This window comes from Manis javanica, chromosome 7 (assembly GCF_040802235.1).
Source record: "Manis javanica isolate MJ-LG chromosome 7, MJ_LKY, whole genome shotgun sequence".
In the NCBI taxonomy this organism is placed as follows: domain Eukaryota; kingdom Metazoa; phylum Chordata; class Mammalia; order Pholidota; family Manidae; genus Manis; species Manis javanica.
In genome coordinates, this window is record NC_133162.1 from 4,915,981 (window position 1) to 4,939,218 (window position 23,238).

General features: G+C 47.4%; 1 protein-coding gene across 2 annotated transcripts in view; it reads right to left on the reverse strand.

Annotated features, from left to right (window-relative positions):
* Positions 1-23,238, reverse strand: part of DOCK1 (dedicator of cytokinesis 1) — a 466,830-nt gene that overhangs the window by 151,589 nt on the left and 292,003 nt on the right. For both annotated transcript variants that reach the window (XM_073240131.1, XM_073240130.1), the window contains exon 29: positions 18,978-19,072. In XM_073240131.1, the coding sequence (XP_073096232.1) occupies positions 18,978-19,072 (95 nt within the window). The remainder of the gene's footprint in view (positions 1-18,977; positions 19,073-23,238) is intronic.

Genomic DNA, 23,238 nt, shown 5'->3' on the forward strand with positions numbered 1-23,238 from the left:
GTAAGAATATAAATGTTGAAAATTAAATCAACCTTCTTTTGTAACTTTCTGCACTTCAGTTTCCTGGAACTGCTTCACCTTCACATAATTCTCCCCAGGATTGGATGACAGATATTTAGGGGAAGGAGAACAAAACACTCTGGTCCATTGAATGCTAGTTTTGCCTCCTTCCTTATGTGTCTCTGAGATCTTAATAAGACCTGGTGTCATTTCCTGAGAACCTGAGAGCTTACCAGCCTGCCATCTTGGCCAGCAAAGAGCTAGTTCATAAATAAACACCAGTCAGTGTATAATTACCAGCACTGTACTTACTGCTGGTCTAAGCATGTTGATGGATCTTTGCATGGGAAGGTCCAACACAATCTAGTTTAGATCTTTTTCCTCTAATGTACACAGATTTAAGGATGTCTGTTGAAAATTCCCTTATACCCAACACCATACAAGGAGGAGGATCTCATTTTTACTTTAACAGAGTTGGTTTATTCTCATCTATACAATAATGACTCTACAGGTTCCATTAAATAGCTTCCTTAGTGTTGTTACCATGTAACCCTACAGCTGAGAATACAGTGCAGGCACATGTATTATATGTGCGCACATTTGTGTGTGCTCTCTACCTGGTTTATTCCCACTACACCTGTTATGACAATTGCATGACTCAAACATTACATAAAATGATGAACTACCCCTGGGAAAAGAAAGCTGACTTTTATGTGAAAATGAAGAGAAGATCTGAAAGACTGAAAAGATGACTCACTTTAAAAACTGCTGTTGAGCAAGATGGGTGAGATACAACTGGGAGAGTCACAGCAATCTGAACAAGTTCAAATCCTGGGCAAGGGGTTTTCAGTTTTCTTTAGCTTTAAAGGTTTGAAAACTTGCTTATTGGAGGCATTTTATGCCAGAAAGACAATGTGCAATGCTAATCAGTAGACCTCTCTTCTATCAAATACACAAGAAAAAGCACCAGGACAGACATACCTTGTGAAATGAAGGTACACTTACATCTGGTAAGTTACACATACTTGTGCATGATCAATACGTATTCTATTTTTTTAGTGACCCATCACCTTACCAAAATACTTGATTAATAACCAATTACGTACAGGATTCTATTTGGATGCAATGCTTCTGCAGTACTGAAAATAGGGAATTTTTTAAAGTTAAAAGGCCATGAGAATCACTGGTGCTTAAAAAAGATACTTCTAGATGAACATTCTTTTTTCTCAAAGCTAAACTGATTATGTTCCAATTGAGTTCAGCTCCCAAGTCTCAAATCAAGGCAGCTGAGGCAGGAATCCCTTCATCATGGCTGCGGAAGCCAGCACTACGGTTGCCAACTGGACCAGAGAGGTGACACAATTCTGTATGAACGTGATCAGTGAAATGCATCCTGGCCATTAGCCTTCCAGGCTCTGTGCACTCACTGACCGGCTGCAAGCTGGCACCACGGACATTCATCTTATGTCCCTGAGGAACTAGGGAGGTGAAGTCAGCAATAGGATATGGTCCCTAACGCTTTCCATGTGATCGCTTAAGTCCCTTCATGCATGCTGCAATACAGAGGCTAGAAAAGCAGTGGCCTCATGGAGACCAGAGAGGAATTGGGGTGATGTACGAAGAATTTGGTTCTCAAAATTTTTGCTGCGCCTAAGATTTCCTGGGCCTGATAAAGAAGCTCTGAGCAGAGCTGTATATTCTACGCCTCTAAAACAAAAGAGAAAAAGGTTGAGTACCACTTACCTGAAGTGTACCACAGCTCAGACGTGAAATGTCCATTACACCAGAGTACGTCCAGGCTTACTGTCCTTAACAACTGGGATGTGAGCAAGACACAAGGCATGGGAAGCAAGGAAAGGAATGGGACCGTAGTCTTCCAGGAAATTCTAAGCTGAAGCAGCAGAAAAGGAAAGTGAGGGCAAATGGTTACAGAAGATGCCTAAGGGAAGGGACAGCGATGAGTGTGTGAAGGTACCTGCAAATCAGGTTTCATGTGGCCCCACTCCCTCAAAGGGAAGCCCCGAGGCTGGGTCAAACAGAGAAGACACATACAGCAGCCAAGAGCCACACATCAGGAAACCCTTGAGTACAGGACAGCTGCAGAATGGTGGTGTGCCCTGGATGCAAGTCCGGGAATAGTGTCAGCCCTCCGGCCACCTCTCCAGGGGCTCTGGTCCCTACGTGCCTAGCCAACATCCCTTCCCACCAAGCCATGATGCCAGTGTGTGGGAGGAAGGTGGAAGAGGGCTATTTTGAGAGACTGGATGGTTTTGATGGCTAATAGGGTTTGCTGAAGCTTAAAAGACCAGATCCATCTAGAAATGTTCACAGAAGGATGATTTCACATGAGTTATTTAAAGCAATGTACCCTTTTAGACTCATCTGCTTGTGAGGCCTCTCCTAGACTTTATGTAAGAGGGCAGTGTGCGCTGCAGGGCCTGCGTTCCCCCAAGAGTGTCAGCAGTGAAAGGGTTATACATGAAAGATTCCTGCGGGCAGCACACAGGCATAGGACAATCATAACCACTGTTCCCTAAACACCTTCTTGATAATGACCTTGACCTTGCTTCATATTTCTGTGAGAAAAAGAAACTATGCAGTCTTTCTCATGATCCAAACCCCCTCCTACACCTGTGTTGACATTTTTACACACTCTGTTTCTCTCCTGTTGCAACAGATTCATTGTCCTCCTTCCCATTAAAAGCCAGCCCCCAACCCCACCCCCACTGTCCCCCCCTGGACATCACAGCGCCCGCTGACCTCCTCCTCCACACCCACCACACCGTCATCTGTTTCTCTCTCCACTGAATGATCGCCAGCACACCCTGTGTCAACAAACATAAAAATCTGTCTGCACCCCACCTCCTTCAGGTGCTGTTGCTCTGAGCGCGGGCATCCCGCATCCTGACGGAGGTGCCCACAGTCAGCCTGCCTACCTCTTCACACTGAACTCCCTCCGTGATCCCTAACCATGCCATGGACACAGCTCAGGTCACACAGCAGTGACCTATGTGTGGCCAAACCCCCTGGTAGCTTCTGTTATCTTAAACACGTCTCCTCGCCAGAATTCAGTGGGGTCCTCTCTTCCCTGACTTTTCTCCCACTATTGGCAACTTTGCTGACTTACCTTCAGCTGTTAGCCCCTAACTAGGAGAGTGACCTGGGGCCTCAGCCCGGTCAGCTTCTCTTCTCCATATACAATCACTCCCCAGATGGCCCTAAATCATCATCTAAATGCTGCTGACACCCCAAATTGTATCTTCCCGCATTACCCCCTCTCCTGAACTCCAGTCTGGAATTTCCAGTTGCTAGCTAGACTTCTTCTCTCCCTTGCTATCTCCTAGGCACTCCATAATTAATGAGGCCACACATTCTCACTGGGGGCAATGCCTCCCTAATGGGGTGAAAATTGGTTCTTGGGGAGGGCAGAGAACATTTTATACATTATATTGGCCCTCCAAAACATACCCTACCCTATAAAATCTTATTTCTTAGCATTTAATGTCGCTTCTTAATTAAATTTAAATCTAATTTAATCCTTCTCTTTGGGAGGGTGATTATGGGAAAAAAGGCTGAGAAAGAGTGAGGGAGGCCAACACAGAGCTCGTGAAGACCCCCCCACCCCGCAAGCCTGACTCATCTGCCTGCCTACGAGCTGTCACTGGTCCATCTAACCCCACCTCCAAAACATGGCCCAAATCCTCCATTTCTCTTTCTCTCCCCTACCCCCAGCCTCACCCACCCCCAGCCGTCTCTTGCCTAGATTATTCCAAAGGCTCATAATGGGCCTTCCAGTTTGCAGTTTTCACCTGCTCTGTGGTCCAAACAGCCATCCAAACAGGGCTGCAGAACTCTAAGTCGGTGATGGCGTTTCTCTGCTTTAATGCGTGCGACAACTTCCCATCTCAGCATAAAGCCCTGATACGACAGTAAGACCAGCCTTCTTCCTGCCCTTTGAGGCCCGCGTTCCCACCCTCCAAAGGGCCTCTGCACCCCCCACTATCTCTGACTGGGACACCCTTCCAGACCCATGACTTGACCCCAAAGCACTTGTCCCTGAGCCCCGGGTCTCAGGATGCCACCTTGTCTGTCATAGCCTCCATTTCAAATTCTCTGAAGGATCCTCATCACCACATGCTATTTTCCAATTTGCCTTCTTCATTTTTAAAAAAAATTTGCAATAATCCCAAATCTTAGAGTACCTTTAGATGCACAGAAATCTGCCAAGGGGATTCTGCTATACCCCTCACTCAGATCCCGGCTGTCAGCTTCTCACGTTGCCATGGTGTGTGTCTCCGTCAAGGATCCGACACCACCTCACTGCCATTAACCAACCTGCCAGTGCAGTCGGATTTCACCAGTTTCTCCTAATGCCCTTTCACTGTTCCAGGATCTCATGGAGGTGCCACATTATCCATAATCTTCATGTCTCTTTGGGCTTCTCCTGGGTATGGCAGTTGGTCAGGCATTTCTCAACTTTTGGTGACTTAGACAGTTTTGAGAGGCATCCATCAGGTATTTCGCAGAATGTAGCTCAATCTGGGTTTTCCTAAAGTTTTTCTCCTGGTTAGACTAGGCTTATTAATTTGCATGTCTAATTGTTTCATGTCCATCTTTCTGAAACACTGGGGGCTGAAATGCCCAGAGCTCCTGGGGGCTGGGTCTGCTATTCCTTGTTGATTCTATGTCCCCAGAGCCAAAGCAATGCCTGTCCCACCATAATACCAATAAATATGCACTGACATATGAGCAAGAATATATGTACATATCACAATCTATGCCACATGAAATAGTGAAGTGAAATTTACTCACATTATAGAGAATCATGCAGAATTACACATATGTGAGTGCCTGAGGATTTCATGCTAGATTAAGGATGTTCAAATGCATTTAAGATAAAAGCTCCATCTTTGCAACATCTTTCTCTCCTCTATTTCACTGGGGACCAGTGTGCTTTTAGAAATGTCCTCATTCTTAGAGGTACCAAATTCTTTGCTGTTTCCTGGGTTTTATTTTTTTTTAAGATACTGTGTATCTGCTGCAGGCCAGTTATTTGCTTTACAGTATCTTCTGAAATGCTCATTGCAAGCCATTAGCCATTACTGTGTCCATTTCAGGAACGAGTAAGCTGAAACTCGAGAAATTAACAGAGTGAACAAGATTGTGTTCAAGAAGGCTCTGCAACTGCACCTGAAGTCTGGGCCTTGAGCTGACCCCTCCACACTCCACAGCTTCTGGGACCCTCTACGGCCTTGTGGTTTTCCCTCAGGGAGCAGCTGCATGGCCAAGAAGAGTTACGACATTTACTTGAACAGGATGCGCATCAAATGTCTAGCTGGAACAGAAGTGTATCAAGTCCAAAGGGAAAACGCTGTATGAGAGCCCAGTGAAGGGATGAAAGCAATGGAAACTGCAAGAGCATGACCTTGGCAACAGAGAGAACATGAGGAACATGGGGGAAAAGATGGAGCAAATGGGGTAGGACACACAAGCAATCGCTCGGCGGAGTACCACAGGGGAGGCACCAGGGTGTCTGGCCATTATTCATGGGATGAAAACTAAAGACACCCAAATAATTTATAGAAAGCATAATTTCTGCCACTACAAATCGCCAAATTATAAAGTCTGGGAATTTGCAAGCTTGCAAGCTCTGTGCTATTTTCATCTCTGATTTGTTTCCTTTGTCAGGGATTTACAGAAGACAGGAGGTGCCTTTAAGAGCCCTTCATTCCCACCTCCATTCATTGACAAATATTCTTGTAATCCCAAATCTGAGGGCAGCTCCACGGGGGTCAGGATGACCCTCTGCAAAGTGGGAGGGCTGTCCACAAATAGCTCAACTTTGAAGCTGAAACTGGTGTATCTCAGGAAGAAGATGGACTTAGAAATCCAAAGGGAATCACTTGAAAGAAACAAAGACCTGACCACAGTCAAATTCAGCCGTGAGGCAGAACAGGCGCCGTCTGTGGGAGAGACGCGGCAGCGGCCTCAACACCCCCGTGCGGGATTCCCAGGGGCCCTCCTGCTGCTGTGGGGCCACCAGCATCCCAGGGCATCCGACACAATGAAAAGTTTCAATAACTACGTTGGTAAATGGTCCCTTTCTATGAACAGCAGAATCATAAAGAAAATAACAATGAAAAGGAAGCAGCACACCCCGGAACGCCCAGGCCCCAGGGCAGGTGCCACCTGCTTTCTCGCCTCCCCTTCGGCGCAGCGAAGCACGCAGGCGCGGCCACCCATCTGTCCTGGTCTCCCAGGCCTCACCCCGGCCTCGGACGCACCCTCGTCGGGGGGCACCTGACCGTGACCCGTCCGTCACAGGGCAAACCACAAATCCCACCAAATAAAAGGAGTTCCACTTCAGCCCAAACTCAAGGATGTCCCCGGCCAAAATCTGCAGCTCAGTCATCTGGGATCAGGAGAGGCCAGATGGTCCCTCACGGTCGGCCCCGTGTCCCTGACACAACTCCCCCTACTCGGCTGCACCCCGAGCTCCACCCCGCTCCCAGCCCTGGGCCCCGCGGCCCACACCGGGCACACAGCTGCCTCACGCTCAAGGGCAGGTGTGTCCGGGACGCCAGAGCCCTGCTGGGCACGACCATGGCCTCTTCCCCACAGGCACCCCTCCACGGCCCCCGGGGCCTCCGCGGTCACTCCTCCCACAGGGAGTGTTTGGGACGTGACCGCCCGCACCTCTGGACTGGGCAGGAACCAGCCACGGGGGTGTTTTCCAAGCTGCACCGACCAGACAGGAGGACCACAGGTGCGGCCCGGCAGACGGCCCCGCACAGATGGCAGGCTCTCCTCTGGGACCCGGTGGGCGTGCAGCTGGCTTCCCCAGGACACCCGTTGCCTGGGAGGGCAGAGAACTCAGGTTCAAGGCCCCAACGCCACAGGACAAAAAAAGGCTGTGGCAATCAGAGGACATGGGCTTCACTTGCCCCAGATGCCCATGGCAGACAACACACCGCATGGGTGCCGAGCACCATCTCCGTGAGCCTCAGAGGGGCTCCCCCAGGGCACTGGCTGGATGGCTTGGAAGCGGCCTCATCATCCTCTCCGCCAGGACCAGAGTCAAGGTGCAAGTGCAGGCTGCCACCCTCCCAGGTCTGGGAAACTAGAACCGCACAGCACATAAAATGCAAAGACATTGCAGCCTGCCAGGCGGGTGGGCCCGGCCTCCCTCAGGGCAGGACGCACTGGCAAGCCTGCGGTCCACACCGTGGATTTACCTCCATCCTCTACGCAGGTAGCTCGCAAGCTGGGCACCTGCAAGGCCAGCGTAAGGGACAAAGAAGCAGGGCTGCCTTCGACACTCTGCCCTCCAGGCTCCTGGTGCTCAACACCTGTCCCCACGGTTTCCTGATTCCACAATAACCCAGCAGAAATCATGGCGATGGGGTAGATACTTTCCCTGGCATTTGTGGGGTATTACTCTGTGCGGGGTGCCTGGCATACATGGTCACAGATGTTTCCAGACCCTTATTGATCCACAGGTGGCCCAGGGAAGCCAGGCTACTTCACCAAGACCACCCGACTTGCAGGGGTGCGTTTAAACCTGAGCCTGCCCACCTGCAAAATGGGCGCACCTCAACACTACCGAGGGGCCTCCTGCCAGGGTGCAGCCTTCGCGGCCCTGGGCGAATCATCAGGGGATCAGCTTTTACTTCTCTATCTTGACTTCGACCCAGGGCACCACCATGAGTAACATTCAAGAAGGCCGGAGCCACTTCTTCAAATCTGCCCCTGAGGCTGTCTTCTATCCTGTAAAACAAAACAGAACAGTCCCTGCCTGGCCTCCAACGATGGCAGTTAAGAAACTTCCCAGCAATCAGTGCCAGGGGGCAGGGGGCCTCCGCCGGACAGAGTTCCTCTCTGATCAGACTGAAGAATGGTGGCACTCACACAGTCCCTCCTCTGTCTTGGCTTAAAGAGCGTTGGGGCAAAGCGGGGTGCTACATGACATGCCTCCCTAGGCTGGCTTCCCAGAGGCTTCCTGCAGCCCCCTTCCCTCATGATCCCCAGCTCAGCATGTTCGCTCTCAGGTGTCCTGTTTAATATATGTATACATATATATATATATATTGAGCTTCCTCAACTGAAAACCACCCCAAATTCATCCTACAGGCAGGACATACTCATTCTCTGCTGTTCTCCTCAGTATTAGACACTCACTTCATAAAGTACTGTGCACTGCGGGCCCTCAGGTCCATGCAAGAACCTCTCTGACAGTATCTCAGAAATGCTGGGCCCCCTTAAATTACATGCAGACCATGTTTGCCTCCAAGGATAGCTCATAAAAGAGAAGCACTACATTTTCTCTAAATCAACCCTAATTCGTAGGTTTAATATCAAGAAAAAAGAAATTTATCCACTACTCATCTTGCTTTTTATATTCCATTTTCAAATCCTCTGCAGGTTAATAGCTAATTAAAAACACCTTTCCACACAGTAAGCTGCAGCATCAGACGGGAATGAGGTGGCCATTTACTTTAGTCGAGCAATAACATTCTGTTTGAAGAAGCAAATCAGATTCCTGACCCCTGGATCCCAGAGACACTGAGGAAGGCAGCAAAGAGACCAGCTCCCACTAGGCATGGAATGGGGGGCTTCCAGGGACGGAGCCGAGGCTGCCACCCATCAGCGCCTCCACTGAAAGGATGAGTCCTTACAGAAAGAAAGCTCACGGGCGCTAACCCAGCCTGGGAAGTATTTATGGCTCAGCCTCCATCGACGGGGACCAGCCCTAAAAACACTCAGCCACCTTCTTGAGGTCGACATACCCCCGCACTGCACCACCGCTGAGGAATTCAATCTGATAACATGGGATTTCCTGGCTCTCGCGGGACATCTCGCTTAGTGTTTTTACCCCCAAATACAATGATTCAAGACAGAAGACGGGCTGTCGAGAAGAGGAGAGATGGAGATCCCCCCAACCTCCCACAACCTGTTCTCCAAACCTCAGCATCCCTAACAGCCCATGTTAGTGACGCAAAGGCAACATTAATCAGTCAAAATAGGAGAATGTGCTTTGCTGCTCTGAAAAATAGGCTGCATGCTAAGCCAAGTGGCAAGTGATAAAAAGCTTCCCAAGTGATCGGACAGCTCCGGCATCCCTTCTCCCCCAGGGACGGTTAGTATTTATATTCACAAATATTAACATTGAGCAGTCTCCGTCCCTTCCGAAGATCCCGTACATTCAGTCTGGAGTCCAAGGAGGCTGGGTCCTTAGCACAGAGAAGGGCTCACAGGCGTCTCTGATACAGCACTAGGGCCAGAGCCTTTTGGTCCCAGGCTTTTGTTTTGAACCATTAGAACCCACTGAACTGAAAAGACCAAGCTGTCAGAGTTCATTTTCTTCCTAAATCAACCAAACTGTAGAATAACACAAAATATTTCACTTCACAATATAATCTGTATCTTCAATTTACTTGCAGCTCTGGGAATTTGACAGGTACCGTATTAAGTAAAAACCCTCCTCTGAAGTCTTATTGGAAAGGTTAACCATGGAAGAGCAGGCAGCAGGCTCCCTGCAGTCTGCAGACCTGCAGTGAGATGCCAGCATGGAGGTGCAAACGCGCATCATCTCCCTCAGACATTTTTGTGGTAAATTTAGAATAACTTTCAATTAAGGAAATTCACGAGCTACTAGATCTTCAAGACAGTAAGAGGTATTACTTGTTCATTATACATCTACATGTGAAACTGTTTTTTTGTGGACCTGAATATAAAAAGCCTGACTGCCTTTTGTTCCTAGAAAGGAACTGCTACTAAACTATGTCATGCACTTTAGCAGTTGGTTTTGTAGTAATGAGTATTTCCCATTACCGTTCATTCTTTCAGCCCGGCAGTGACTCAGCCACTGTTTGTTGAGAGCACTTACAATTACTGTATAATCTCACTTATATGTGGAATCTAAAGAAATAAAAGAACTCCCCCCAAAGAGACACTTGCTAGTATTTTCCACACATGCTCTATATAGCAGACACTCCTAGGGGCGGCCCTGGGACCTGAATGCATGTCAGTGGGGCTCCAAAGCCCACCTTGTTCCCATGGCCAAGTGCACCTGGGCCATGCCCACAGGGCCCTCTGTGGCTGGAGCACCTGGCAGGGCATCTTGGGGGAAAGTGCCTCCAATCCTCAGGTGCCACCCTAATACATGGAAGGCTCGTCCTGGCACATTCAGGGCATGTCGGCTGGTATTTATTCTAAGAGGCGCTGTCTTTCCTGAGGTCATACAACAGGGCAGAGTAGCTGAGAAATATGGAGATGAAGAGAAGAGGGTCCTTGAAATGACTCACACATATTTCTATTAATTACTTCACATCACTGAGACTCAAGTTTTTTCTTCCATAAACTGGGGATGTTGTTGACATTTTGAGCTGAATGGCAGGGAGCTGTCCTGTTCATGATAGGACATTTCGGAACATCCTGGATTCTTCCCACTAGAGGCCAGTAGCCTTTTACTCCCTCAGTTGTGACAACAAAAGCGTATCTGAGCGTGGACGGCCAAATGAGCTCCGGGGGCAAAATCACCCCTGGCTGAAAACTAAGGAAAAGGTACCTAACCTATGTTGGCAACTCAACAAGTTCTCAGTTGACACCTGCGTCCTCTACTTCCCCCTCTTCGCTCCACACCCCCAATCCTAGACTCAAAATAAAAGATCAGAGAGGGTCTTACACTGCACAGGCTTTCTTCCAAGTCCCAGTAGTGCTGGAAATAAAATTTTAGGATAAAAGGATCTGGAGAACGACCTTAAAAAACTGCATTTCCTCCATTTCCCTTTGCATTAAGAGAACTTTCATGCATCAAATAGAGGGCACTTGGCTTCATTCCTCATAAAGTGAAGCACATCCTTCAGGATTGAGTGCCAGCAGGACAGTGTCATCAACAGCAGCCAGGGCTCACAGCAAGGTGTGCATGATCTCAGAATTCTTCAAGAGATTTTGCCCTTTCACAACTGTCCTCTAAAGCAAGCTTCCCTAAATAAGAGTCCTGGCTAAGAGCTCTTCATCACGGCCATTCCTTTGAGAGAAGCTTGATTTTTCATCTCTGAATTAAATAAAGAGGCAATCTGAATAAAACCAAACTATATAAAGTATCTATGCTACGTGCAATAAATTCATTATAAACAACCAGGTAACACCTGGAATGATCTGTTTTAATTTTAGGCCAAGCTTAATTATTCAGCCAAGAGCAGAAGGCTATAGAATAACCATATGGAAAACATTAAAATACTTAATGAAAATGCCAACTGGTAGCAAAGTACCATGCAAATGGGGTCTTTTTCCTTCTGTGGGGTCCAGAGCATGGTTACTAGATCCAAATCAGTATGTATCTGGAAATCCTCGTGTTTCATGATGGCCAAATAAGCACCATAGGGACGCCTCCCACATTTCCCCAGGAGACCAGCCCAAACTGTGCTCAGGGGCAGCCCTATACCTCAGGGCCCACAACCTGGGCTCTGAGCTGAAAAACATCTCAGGTTAGGCCAATTTCCTTGGAGAGACTTCAGGTTCAAAGACCGAGATTAGTAAGTGTGTGAGCTGGGTAAAAAGTAGGTATGCTGGGCTCTAGGGAAATTTTCATTCTAGAATGTTTTCGTTATACTGACTTTGAATTTCTATTTCTTCACTGAAAAAAAATGTATTTTTTTTCCCCCTTTTCGGGCTTTAGCTAGTTGTATGATGACATTGTTTATATCAATATATAGCTACTGTACATTGTTTCAAAGGAAAAAATAATTCTTAAGTGTATTTAAAATCTTCAAGCCACTGCATGTGCAAAACGTCAATAGGCAACAGACAAATTTTACAAATAAATTAAATAAGTAACAACATCAGCTAAAATCTTGGGCTTCAAGGAAAGAAAAAAAGATGTTGGAAAAAAAAATACAGGGTCTCGAGTCCAAAATGTTTGGTATCTAAGCTTTTAACTTGCACCAGGACTTCAGCTGCATGCCCTTTCACAGAAGAAGGGCTCTGTGGGGAAGAGGTCGAGCTGTAAAGAAAACACAGTCCTCCCAGACTCGACCATCTGCAGGCTGTGGCTGGTGCCATGGCCTGTGAGGCGGAGCCCCAGCCTCCTCCTAAGGCACGCGGCACATTTTCCCTAACCTGAGCCCAAGGCCTGGTGCTGGCAAGGACTAAAATTCTTCCACAGCAATGAAACCAAATGGTGCTGTACTTGCTAAGAGCCTACCCTGCAAATATTCTCTCTGAGATTACCATGATTTATTCCTAAAAAGCCTGGCATCTCAAGGGTGGAACATATAAGGAAGGCTTAAGGCCCTTTCCTGTCCGGACTATATGCTAAATTACTTTTGGCAGAAACCTCCGGGATCTGGCCATCGTGGACTCTGATACACCTGATGGGCACTACTTATGGGTGTGGTAATGTACTGTATTGAAAAAGAGAAAAATCGCTAAGTTACAAAAAAACTGCATGGGAAGTTCACATCATGACAGGAGTTGCATTCAATTATGAGTTTGTAAGGATGTAATATGAGCAGTAGGTTGGTGGGAATAGAATGCACAGCAGAAATGGATTGAAGAAAACACTTCCTGGTCAAAAGATGTCTACATCACAGGTGAGAGAGGGAGCGACAGAAGAGATCCCATCGCAGTGGGACAATGCTGCAGTCAAAGGTGACAGAGAACAGACTGTACACACACACATCGTCCTGGATGGCTCTGGGACAGCCTCCACAAGGACATGATCAAAAAACGACCCAGACACATGAAATAAATAGCGACAGTGATATCACCAAGTCCGAGCTGGGGTGAAATTTCAGTCTGAAAGGACAAGTGTAAGATTAACTTGATTCCAGATCAAGTAAAACTAGACAGTCATTTCTGATGGATCGTCTTCAATGTTTAAATGGTCAACAGCTACACAGGACTATGCTGGGCAAGCCAGCAAAATCTCCTAAATTTCGTAAGCTAGTTTTTCAGAAAAGATTCAATTGTGACCAACTACTGTTATGGCCAACACACTGAGTGGTAACAGCTTAAATGGCAAAATTGAAATAATAACCTCCCCCATTTTCTGTGCACAGAACTCTTGAGGTCCCAACTGATCACTTAACTATGACATTCTCTTGCTCAATGGTGTCATATTAGGATGCTCTACATCATAAATTGTCAGTCCCCCTTGACAAATTCCAAGAATCTTCTTTCTCATCCATTGAGAACTTTGCAACCCATTGCATTTTCCTGTTGCTTTGTCTTCTAGGCAGCTTCAAGTCGTTTGGCCTCTAGGAAGTTTCACATTCTCTCTGGTCCTATTTTACATTCACAGCCTATAAACCCTTACCTATAAAACATAGCAAGTCCTTCATGGAAGTGTGTAGGATATAAACCTTATAATCTCCTTTAGGCCCCAGCTAAACATGGAAGAAAGCTGGAAGTATGGGACACAAAATCCATTGTAATGGATTTTGCTAATAGAGAGGGATCTTTAAAATGATTGATAATCACTATGACAAACTATGACAGTTCCAAGGAAGTAAAAATGTTGATTTCATTTATTTTTCATCCTGAGAGAGGCGGACACAACCGGCCTGGTGGGAACTGAAATCAGAGTAGGTCGGTGTCTAAAAATTCCATTACAAGTTTCAATGGTTGACAAATGTAGAAAAGGTTTTGTTCCATGTTGTGTAGTCAATACGAATAAGAACGTGGACTTCTAAAAGTCTGAAAACTATACTCAGGAATGCCCTGTTTTTCACCCACTGAATGCTGGAGAAATGCCCTTCTCAAGCAAAATTACAGCCATTCACAACACATGCGTTCTTCAAGGTGAAAAGAAGAATTCAGTTGAACGAACAGATTCATTTCTTACAACATCACTCCCATGCCTTAAAATTCTAGTCTGGGATGTTTAGTGTAGCAACACCCTAGTGGGATGAATTCAAGCCCTCAGGCCAGAAGAAAAGCACAGAACTTCAACTGAGTGGTCACATGTCTGTTAACCACCAAAGAGAACTCATGACACCCCACAGCATAACTCCCGACCGTTAGACTGTGCAACCCGTACTACGAAGCGCAAATGTGAAAAACTTGGCTAAATGAATTCAGCACTTCCAGGATAATGGGAAGGTCTGTGCTTCCAGTACAACCTGAGATCTTAAGTGGAACCTTAGCATTTGCTTCCTTCTGGGGAGATTATAAAGCGCTCCTGGATGCTGACACACAAGCACACTTCTACTGTATCTGAACTGTGTTCATCTTAAATTTGTCATTCTTGCCGTCGGGCCCTACTATATCCTAGAGCAGAGCCATCATGTCAGGCTCTTGCCGATCAATTACTATCTCAAACAGAGCAACCAAGAAACTACTATACTTTAGGACATTTTTTTATATCCTGTAACTTTGATTCTTGCTTACATGTGGTATTGCACCAAAACTAGTGGGCGCTGTCTTTAATTACATTTCACAAGGCCCGTGTCTGGAAGAACAGCACATTTGCAGAGACAAAGCTGAAGCACACAAATATTTAAGAGACGATAGAGGCTGATTTTGTCAATTTCCAAGCTGTGGGTGGTAAAACTGCGTGTCCAGCTGCACTATTAAAACTTAAATAAAGACTCCGGAAGCTTCTGGGAATCACTGCGCATCCTGCGGAGGCAAGGAAGTTTCTAATGCACAGCAGGAGGAGAAGCAGCAGGGAACTCTGGCAACACTAAGACACCAAGCGAGGAATTACACATTTTTTAAAAAGGTGAATAGATAATGACATAGAAACAATCCATGTAATTTCTAAAGGAAATCATTTTATTATAACGTGACCAAGTTTTGTTCTAGAAGTTTGTAGCAGGACTCATTAAATCTCAATGATGAATGGTATCCTCTTCAATAGCATATATGCCTAAGGGTGAAGAAAGTGAAGCAGGTATGTTTTGATTTTTATGCTTGACATTCACTCAGGTAAGCAGGAAGTCTCAGAGAGAAATTGTGCTTTAAGGACATTAAGATTTTGAAAACAAAAACCATTCACTTTGGGAACCAAGGCATGCTCAAGGTAGTGGTGGGGGTTCAGCAGATGGCTCTGAGTGGATGGCCTGGGTTGAAATGCTGACCCTATCGCTCCCAGCTGTTCATCTTTTGGCAAGTTACCAAGCTTTTATGCCCCAATTTGCCCACCTATAAAGTGGGCAGAAAAACAGCAGCTTGTCAGCAATGCTGAAGGTGTCAGGGATACGATTACAGGCAGGGTCCCCACAGCAGTGCCTGGCAACGGAAAGCAGAGTTAATGCGCACCCTCAGCCCCGGATGCAGATATGACCCGTCACAAACAGCACCTGCATTAAATAAAAAACAATCTTTTTATTCTGCAGCTGGCATTTAAACAAGACTGTTAAACTGAACGGTTACCAGATGATGTCTTGCGATATTTGAACTACTTGACCATGGAGGCATATACCTTCTTCAAACACCCAACTGATGAGGGTTCTTTAAACCAATGCTGTTTATTTAACAGAGAGAGCAGCGTTTTGGGGGCACTGGGATGAGGGAAAAATGCTATTAAAGTTACCAGTGCCCAAACTTTGAGTAGTATCTAAAATGCCTGTGTGTGGCTTCCTGTTCTGCTCTTCATGTTGGCTTGGGAACATGCTCCTCTAGAGTACGTTAACTATGATGGGGATGAGGATTTGAGTTTGTCAGTCTCTGAAAATAAAATAAAATTTACATACCAACACCCGCCACACACACAGATATGTGCATGTGTGCATGCATACACCTGTGAACTGCACACATGTACCCACACAGGCATATGCACACCCCCCTACATGTACACACATACAGGCATATGCACACAGCCAACATGTGCACACACATGCACACACCTCCACATGTGCACACACACAGTCATCTTCAGGAAGAGCTAATAGAACCACAAGTCTCAGCTGGATGGCTCAGCCTCAGAGCGCTGGAATTCTTGATGAGATAGTTCCGTACAACACTTTATGTACACAAAATAAACCACAGGGCTTTTACATTCAGAGTGTTTCTCTTATCAAGATGTCTTTTAGGGCTGCAGCCTGGGCGCATCCCGAACAAGAGACCAGAAGGGACTTCCCACTGCAGACCTTAGTTCTATTCTCACCTCCACAAGACATTGTCCTCAAAGTCTCCATCATGGCCTTTGCGAAGAGAGGACAGGAACCTGTGGCTTCTCCCTCCGAGTTTTCTTTGCCTAAAAACGAAGGGCTCTCCTCCCTGGCCAAGATGCGAAAGCTTGGGTCCAGCCACCACACACCTGCATCTCTGTCACTCAGCTGGGCCCCGCAGAGGTGCGCTGGTGGGCAGAGAGCTGGGGACAAGGCTGGCTCTGATGTGCAGGGACGCATGACCCCAGGGAGCATAGGTCGAGCCACCTTCTCATCCCGAATACAATAAACCTTCGCAGGAGAAGCTGGAAGAGTGTCCAGAGAAGGAAATCCCAACCACAGTGGTCCCCACTTTGGGAGACGGCTCGCGGCTCTCACCTGGTGCAGGCCCAGTGCGATGCTCAGCTCTCCAGGGAGAGAAGGGGGCGGATGATGGAGTAAAAGGAGGAGGAAACGGTGCAACCGTGATGTTAAAACTGAAAACGGGCTCTCCCTCATCACAGAAACAACATAAAAGTAGAAAGACAGTGTGGCTGTACCCACCTTGACAGCCTGACAACTTACCCCAGTGGGAGCCCTTGGGGCAGAGGCTCCAAGTAACACAACATTGGGTACTCAGTCCCAGCCCACCTGTGTGGGAGCGGTGGCCCCAGGGCTGTGGCTGCCTGGCCAGGGCCACTCTGCTGCAGAGAAGCAGTCTGCTCCCCCACCCCCAGCTCCCTGACTCAGCGGCCGGGGCCTGCCTACAGGCCAGAGGCAGCAGCAACGCTACCCACATGCAGGCGGGTCCGCCCGGTCTGGTCAAAGCAGAAGCGAGGGTTACTTCCAGGCTGGACAGCCATGGGTAGTCCCCATCATGGGCTACAGCACAAGAACGGGAGCCTATCCGGAGATCTGGGCCACGGCTTTCGTTTGCTGTTTATCTGCTTGGCTTGTTATTTGGAATAAGGCCATAAAAAGACAAATTCTGCAGCTTTTCAAAAAAATTCTAAATTTTCTCTCAGAAAACTTAATCCTGGAGAGCACCAAGAGAACAGCAAGGCTCCCCTCTCGGTACCTCCTTTCCTAGATGAGAATTCAGATGCCAGGAGAGCCGCAGGCATGAAGTAGTTACGTGCAGTTGGAAACTCGAGCCACCGAGGCACCACCGCTCAGCGATCCCCTAGCCACGGCTGTACCTACAGCTATGAGCCCCTCCACCTTGAATTCTCAGCCGTTGTCTGTGATGTGTGGGAGGAAGTTTCAGCCACAGCAACGGAAGCCCTGAAACGGACAGCACTCACTCAGGCTTAACCCCAGGGGAGGCTGGCTCGGAATCCTGCAGCCTAGGCACACAGGGCCCCAGAGAGTGGCCACCTGCTGCCCTGGGTGGCCCACCAGGTGGACAAGAGGCATTCAAAAGAGGCAAAGCCTTCAGGGAAGATTCAAATTAAAACCACAATGAGACACGCTGCACATCTATCATGATGGCTAAAATTAAAACTAAAATACAGCAACCCCAGCAAACGTAAACAAGGATACAGAGGAATTTAATCATTCTTACATTGCAAGTGAGAATATAAAACCAGACAGCCACAGTTTGTTAGTTTCTTGCAAAACTAGACATGTAATTATCACATAACCCAGCATTTGTACCCCTGGGCATAGATGCCAGAGAAATGAAGAGTTACATTCACACAAAAAACTATATATAAATGCTCATAGCAGCTTTACTTATAACAGCCCCAAACTGGAAAGAGCTCAGATACCCTTCAACAGGAAAATGGATAACCCCTCCGTGGGGCATACACGCCATGGAGCTCCACTCAGCAGCGAAAAGGAGCGAACCGCTGTGGTGCACTCAGCCTACATGGTATCGACAGGGAACTGGGCAGAGTGAAAAACGCCAATCCCAAAACATTACACACTGCGTCACTCCATTTATATGCCATTGTTGCAAAATTCTAGAAGTGGAAAACAAACTAATGGTTGTTCTGGTTTAGGCAAGGGAGAGGTGGGGGGAAGAGGGACACTTTCCTTCCATGACGCAGTGTTCAGCCTCTTGACAGAGGCGGTGGACTCAAGAACGATGCCATGTACCAGCACACCTGGGAAAATCTGAACAGAGTCCATGAATTGTATCGATACCAAGTCCCTGGTTGAGGTGCGGTGCTACAGTTTTGCAAAACGTGTCACGTTTTGGCACCTGGATAAAGTGTACACAAGATCACTCTGCGTATTTTCTTATCACCGCACTGCCTATGAATCTACAACTGTCAACATAAAAACCACAATAAGAAAGAAGGAAAAAAGAGGTCCAAAGGAATTTCTTCTAGAAATCACATGTGAATGAGAACCCTATGATCACTGTCGGCATTTACAAAAATTATTAAACCCACATGCTGGAAAATTAACCAACAGCCCTTATAGGGAGATGGTAAACAAGGCACATGTTTAGTATTTAATAAGGGTAAAAAAAATGCCCATGACTTTTTAAAACTGAAGTACGTGAAATGCAAACACCTTTCAGAAACCTAGCACGGAGCTGAGGATCGCTCTGGCTAAGAAACACACGTGGTTAAAACTGGATGGCACATTGATGGCAAACACTTCCTCCCTGCCCCTGACAGAGGCCAAGGGTGACTCTGGTTCTGTTCTGTCTTTCTCCAGAGGACACAGCTCAAGTTCGTAGTGCCAGTGCCTGTGTGGGCATAAGGAAATCACCCCATCTCCACGTCTATTTCCCCAAATAACTATGCATCGCCGAAGGGGGAGGGCGAGCTCTCTGCAGGAGGGCCCGTGGTCTCCAGGCAACACCTCGGCTCCCAGCACACGTGACTCCGGCACCCCGTGAAAGCCAGGAGCTCCCCGCCCTGGACTTACTTATTCTGCACCATGTTCATTATCACCCAGTCGAAAGGGTAGACATTCTTCCCGATGAGGTTCTTAAACATGATGAATGTTTCCATCAGGAAGTCCTGAAATAAAAAATAGAACATTGAAACAGCCCACCAAGAAAAAAGGTGAAAACCTGAATAATGACATTATAAATGACCTCATTTTTTGGTAGCTGAATGAAGACCAAAATTTTGGTCCGTTGCTCATCAGACATTCTAAAAAGTAATGAAGATGAACTTGGCAGGATCTGTGCGTCGCCTCTTTCTGTTTGCTAGCACCCCTCCGGTCTGTGGTCATTTTTACAAGGATATATTTGGAAATAGTCCCTGGGCATGTCTCGCTCACAGTCATAAAGAGCAAAGCCTCAAAAGGCTACAAATATGCCTTCATACTCTTTCTGCTTAGAGGGAAATATGTTTTCACAAATACGGTGTTGGGCAGGTTGTAGCTGGTGCTTCTATTTACTTTGAATCCACTTTGCGTTAGGAATGGGGCCCATCGGGTTGAATATGGGGTATTATTGTCCATTCCTTTCCCTGATATAGTTTAACAAAAAAAAAAGGCTCAAAGGGGACTTCTGACCATCTGCACCTTTTTGTTTAGATGCCTAAACCATCTGGGCACATGGTCACATCGTCAGACTCTTTTATATGGCAGCTACAACCCCATAAGCCACTTGGCTATGATTCTGCTGCCGCAGGGATAATCCTCGGCACATCCTGGGTCGCACCTGGCTGCCCACCCGCTTCCACACTGATAAGGCTGCTCCTGGCATTGGGAGGGCGTTCCCACGTCCCAGGGGCTCTACCCCTGGGCACGTCTGAATTAGAATTTTTGCAACCCAAAGACCTGGCATTTGTTCTGATCTAAGTGGAACAGCGCAAGTGGCTCTCCTGTGCAGCACACAACCCAGGTAGACAGCGTGCTCCCTCAAGATCAGGGGTGCATAAGGGAAAGGCAACTGAGAATACACTTAGAAAAATGAGGCCATGGTCAGAGATTGCCAAATGAGTGGATATTTCTCATTTATTTAATCTACTGAATCATAATTAGGTGCAATGGCTGTGAAGACCAAGGTGCTGAACAGAATTTAAGCAGCCAGGAAAGTAATTCCCAGTTCAAAGTTCTAAACAAGTACTTCTTGCAAAAAGGCACGAGTTAAGCTCGACAGTAGAAATAAGCTGATGATCAAGGTTGAGACAAAACTTCTGCAACCTTCATAGCAATGCCAGGTTTCCAGAAGTCATGTCTGCTGTGTGAGGGCTTTGGCTTGCCTCCTACCATGAATAAAAACGGGGACAACCAAGATCAGCCTTGCAGAGCACCACAACAGAGGCCTCCAGTCCAGAAGACTGGGCAAAGCTGGGAGGGGACAGTCAGCCCCGTGGCCTCCAAAGTCAGCTCACACGGGTTCTGGCCACCAGGCCCTATGAGCAGGAGGTTCCAGATGCCCCGATGCAGTGAGTGGTGTCTCTCCCCGCTTATTATTGAAATTCATATTTCACAACTTGAGCTTCCCCACTTTGTCAAGAGTTGCACATGCACATGAGCAGGTTGCATGTTTTGTCGGCTGAGTGCTGTAATTCAGTCACATCTCTGTTTGCATGAAATTGCTGGCATTCTTGCTGATGGCTCCTCAAAGCCTAATAATTGAGATACAGGGTCTGGTTTTTATTATTCTGGAAGAGAAGCATATTTTCCCAACTCCGTTTTTTTTTTCCTAGGAAACACAGTAGCAGGCTTCATTAGTATGGCTCAGCTGCTAAATTTTGGTACTTTGCTGATCAGACAAAATGCTGGGTATTGTGGGAGATGAGGTTCTGCAGGGCTTTCATGTCGGTCTGCATAATTCACCAGCCATGGCAGAGCCCCCCCTCCACTGCATTTGCCTAGAATGGCTGAGGCTTAAAAGGCCCTCTCCATGGCATCTCCATGGCATCAAGAGGAGCTAGTGGATTAATACGGGGTATTTTGTGAAAACCGCATCATCCTAGACCAATCCATTCCCGCTGTGCTTCTTAGTTTGATTTTTCACAGGACGCCCCATACAGTAAGTGGGCAGCTCTAACAGTAGCCATCAACGTACTCCCTAGACAAAATTTTCCTGCCATAAATCCTTCTGCTCCCGTCCATGCCCATCCCACCCACCTGAATAAAGTCATCCTTCCACATCCACCCTTTCTGCTGAGGGGAATCAGAAGCCATCGACCTCTGGCCACTCTTGACCCTCTTGGTCCCTACACATCACCTAGAGTGACGCTTTCAATTTGCAGATCTTGTTGAGGCACCAACACTTCCCTATGTCCCACATAACCCACACCTCCAGTGGCCTCCCAATGTTCTTAGGCTAAAGCTAAAGCATTCTGACCATCAGGACTGGGAAATCACCATTCTGCTGTGCCAAAGAAATAAGGGTTTCAGACGAGGACCACCAGTAAATGTTAAACTCAGCAGATGAAAGATTGCTGGAGAATGCAAATGCCAATCTCTGGGGATGCCAAAGTACCACCCCAAAATTACATGATAATTGCAAAGGATTGCAGAGGACTATGCATGTTCACAGTCGTGAGCTCTGGCAGATACTCTTTCAAACAAGTGCCCCAAACTCAGTATCATCAGCCGGGGTCAGCCTGGCACTCCTGGCCTCCCATGGGCTGCAGGAGGGAGTGTGTCCCACCAGCTCTGAAGTGCTCTGGCCAAAGGGTGGCCTGGAAATTTAGACCGAACCTCCTGTTTACGGGACACATGGAGGGATGGAGAAACAAATGGAAAGGCATTACAAGCTGGCACTCAGATACCCAAAATGGGGGAAAGTCTGCCAAGTTACTGGCTTGAACTTGTCAAAACAAGAAACACAAAAAAGCCATGCCATGGGAAAAGAAAAAAAGCATGAACTGAGGAAAAATGTGGATGCAGATGGAATGAGGGGATGGCTGCTATGTTCTGGAAGGGCGATGAGACCCCTGGAGAAGGTCCTCACTCTTGAGAGAGATGTTTGCTGAACCACTTATGGGAGAAACATGTTTCTCACATACTTACAGGATTCAGCCACATAGACAGACACACAGACACACACAGAGGAGGGAAACGCGGCGAACTGCTCATGGCTGGTGAATTCGGTGGTGAGAGAATAGTTTTCGTTGCACTATTCTTTCAGCTTGTTTCTATTGTTGCAGTTTTTCATGACAAACAGGGAGAAGATTACAATTAACCCTGGAGGAATCCGCAGGAGATAAGGGACTGTATCAGTGCGGCCATTCTGGCATTGCTGTTGGACCACAGTTTTTCAAGATGTTCCTACTGAAAGTAACTGGGTACAGCATACAGGGACCTCTATGTTTTACATTTTTACAGCTGCATGTGACTCTACATTTATCTCAAAATAAAAAGTTTACTCAAAAAATAAATTAATGTTTGAAAAATCATTTTAAAACGATTAGGGGAAAAACACAACTAAATGATGTGGGAAGTGGAATATACGAGCCAGCACACAGAGCTTCCTAGCGCAGCCTGCGGGGCCCAGTGTGGTGTGGCAGGGCAGTCCTGCCCGAGCTCATCACGCCCCAGCGCCCTGGCTGCCCCCTAGCAGAGGCTCCGGCACACGCCGTCCCGCCTGGTGGCTCTCGCTCCTGGTCCTCGATATCCCATAGTCCTCTCCTTGGCAAAGAAACTTCCTGACCGCCTGACTCAGTCCCAGGTGGCTGCCTCACAGGGACCGTTCCTCTACAGCACAAATACTTTGGGTTGGTTGGGGAGACCCCCTGATTAGCTGTGATACTTTCTACTAGAAAGTAGGGCCAGGAGAGCAGGGCCTGACTGCTTGGACCACCGCTGCATCCTGCACTGCACTAACACAATGTGGGTGCTCAGTACGAGCTACTGAGTGAAGCACTGTGTGAGGGTGCTTCACCCAAGTCGTCACCCAGTGTAGAGTGCCTTTGGCAAAGCTTCGTTTACGAGGGAATGGTCACGAGGAATAAAGAAGCAGATGTTCAGCGCCAGGCCCCTCCCACGCAGAACATGCTCCACACAGGCTGGCGGACAGCCCCTGCTGCCTGTTTCACAGGGAACCCAAGGCTCTCTAGGACCAGGCGTGCCCACTGGCAGAATGTTCCAGAGCAAGGACAGCCAGCCGGTTCAGTCTGCTTCCACAAGTCCCACGAGCATCCTCCCTCACTGCTTCCCGGGTGTGAGATGCCACCTGGACCCCCCCAGTACAGGCTGATGGTCAGTGGGACAGACAAGG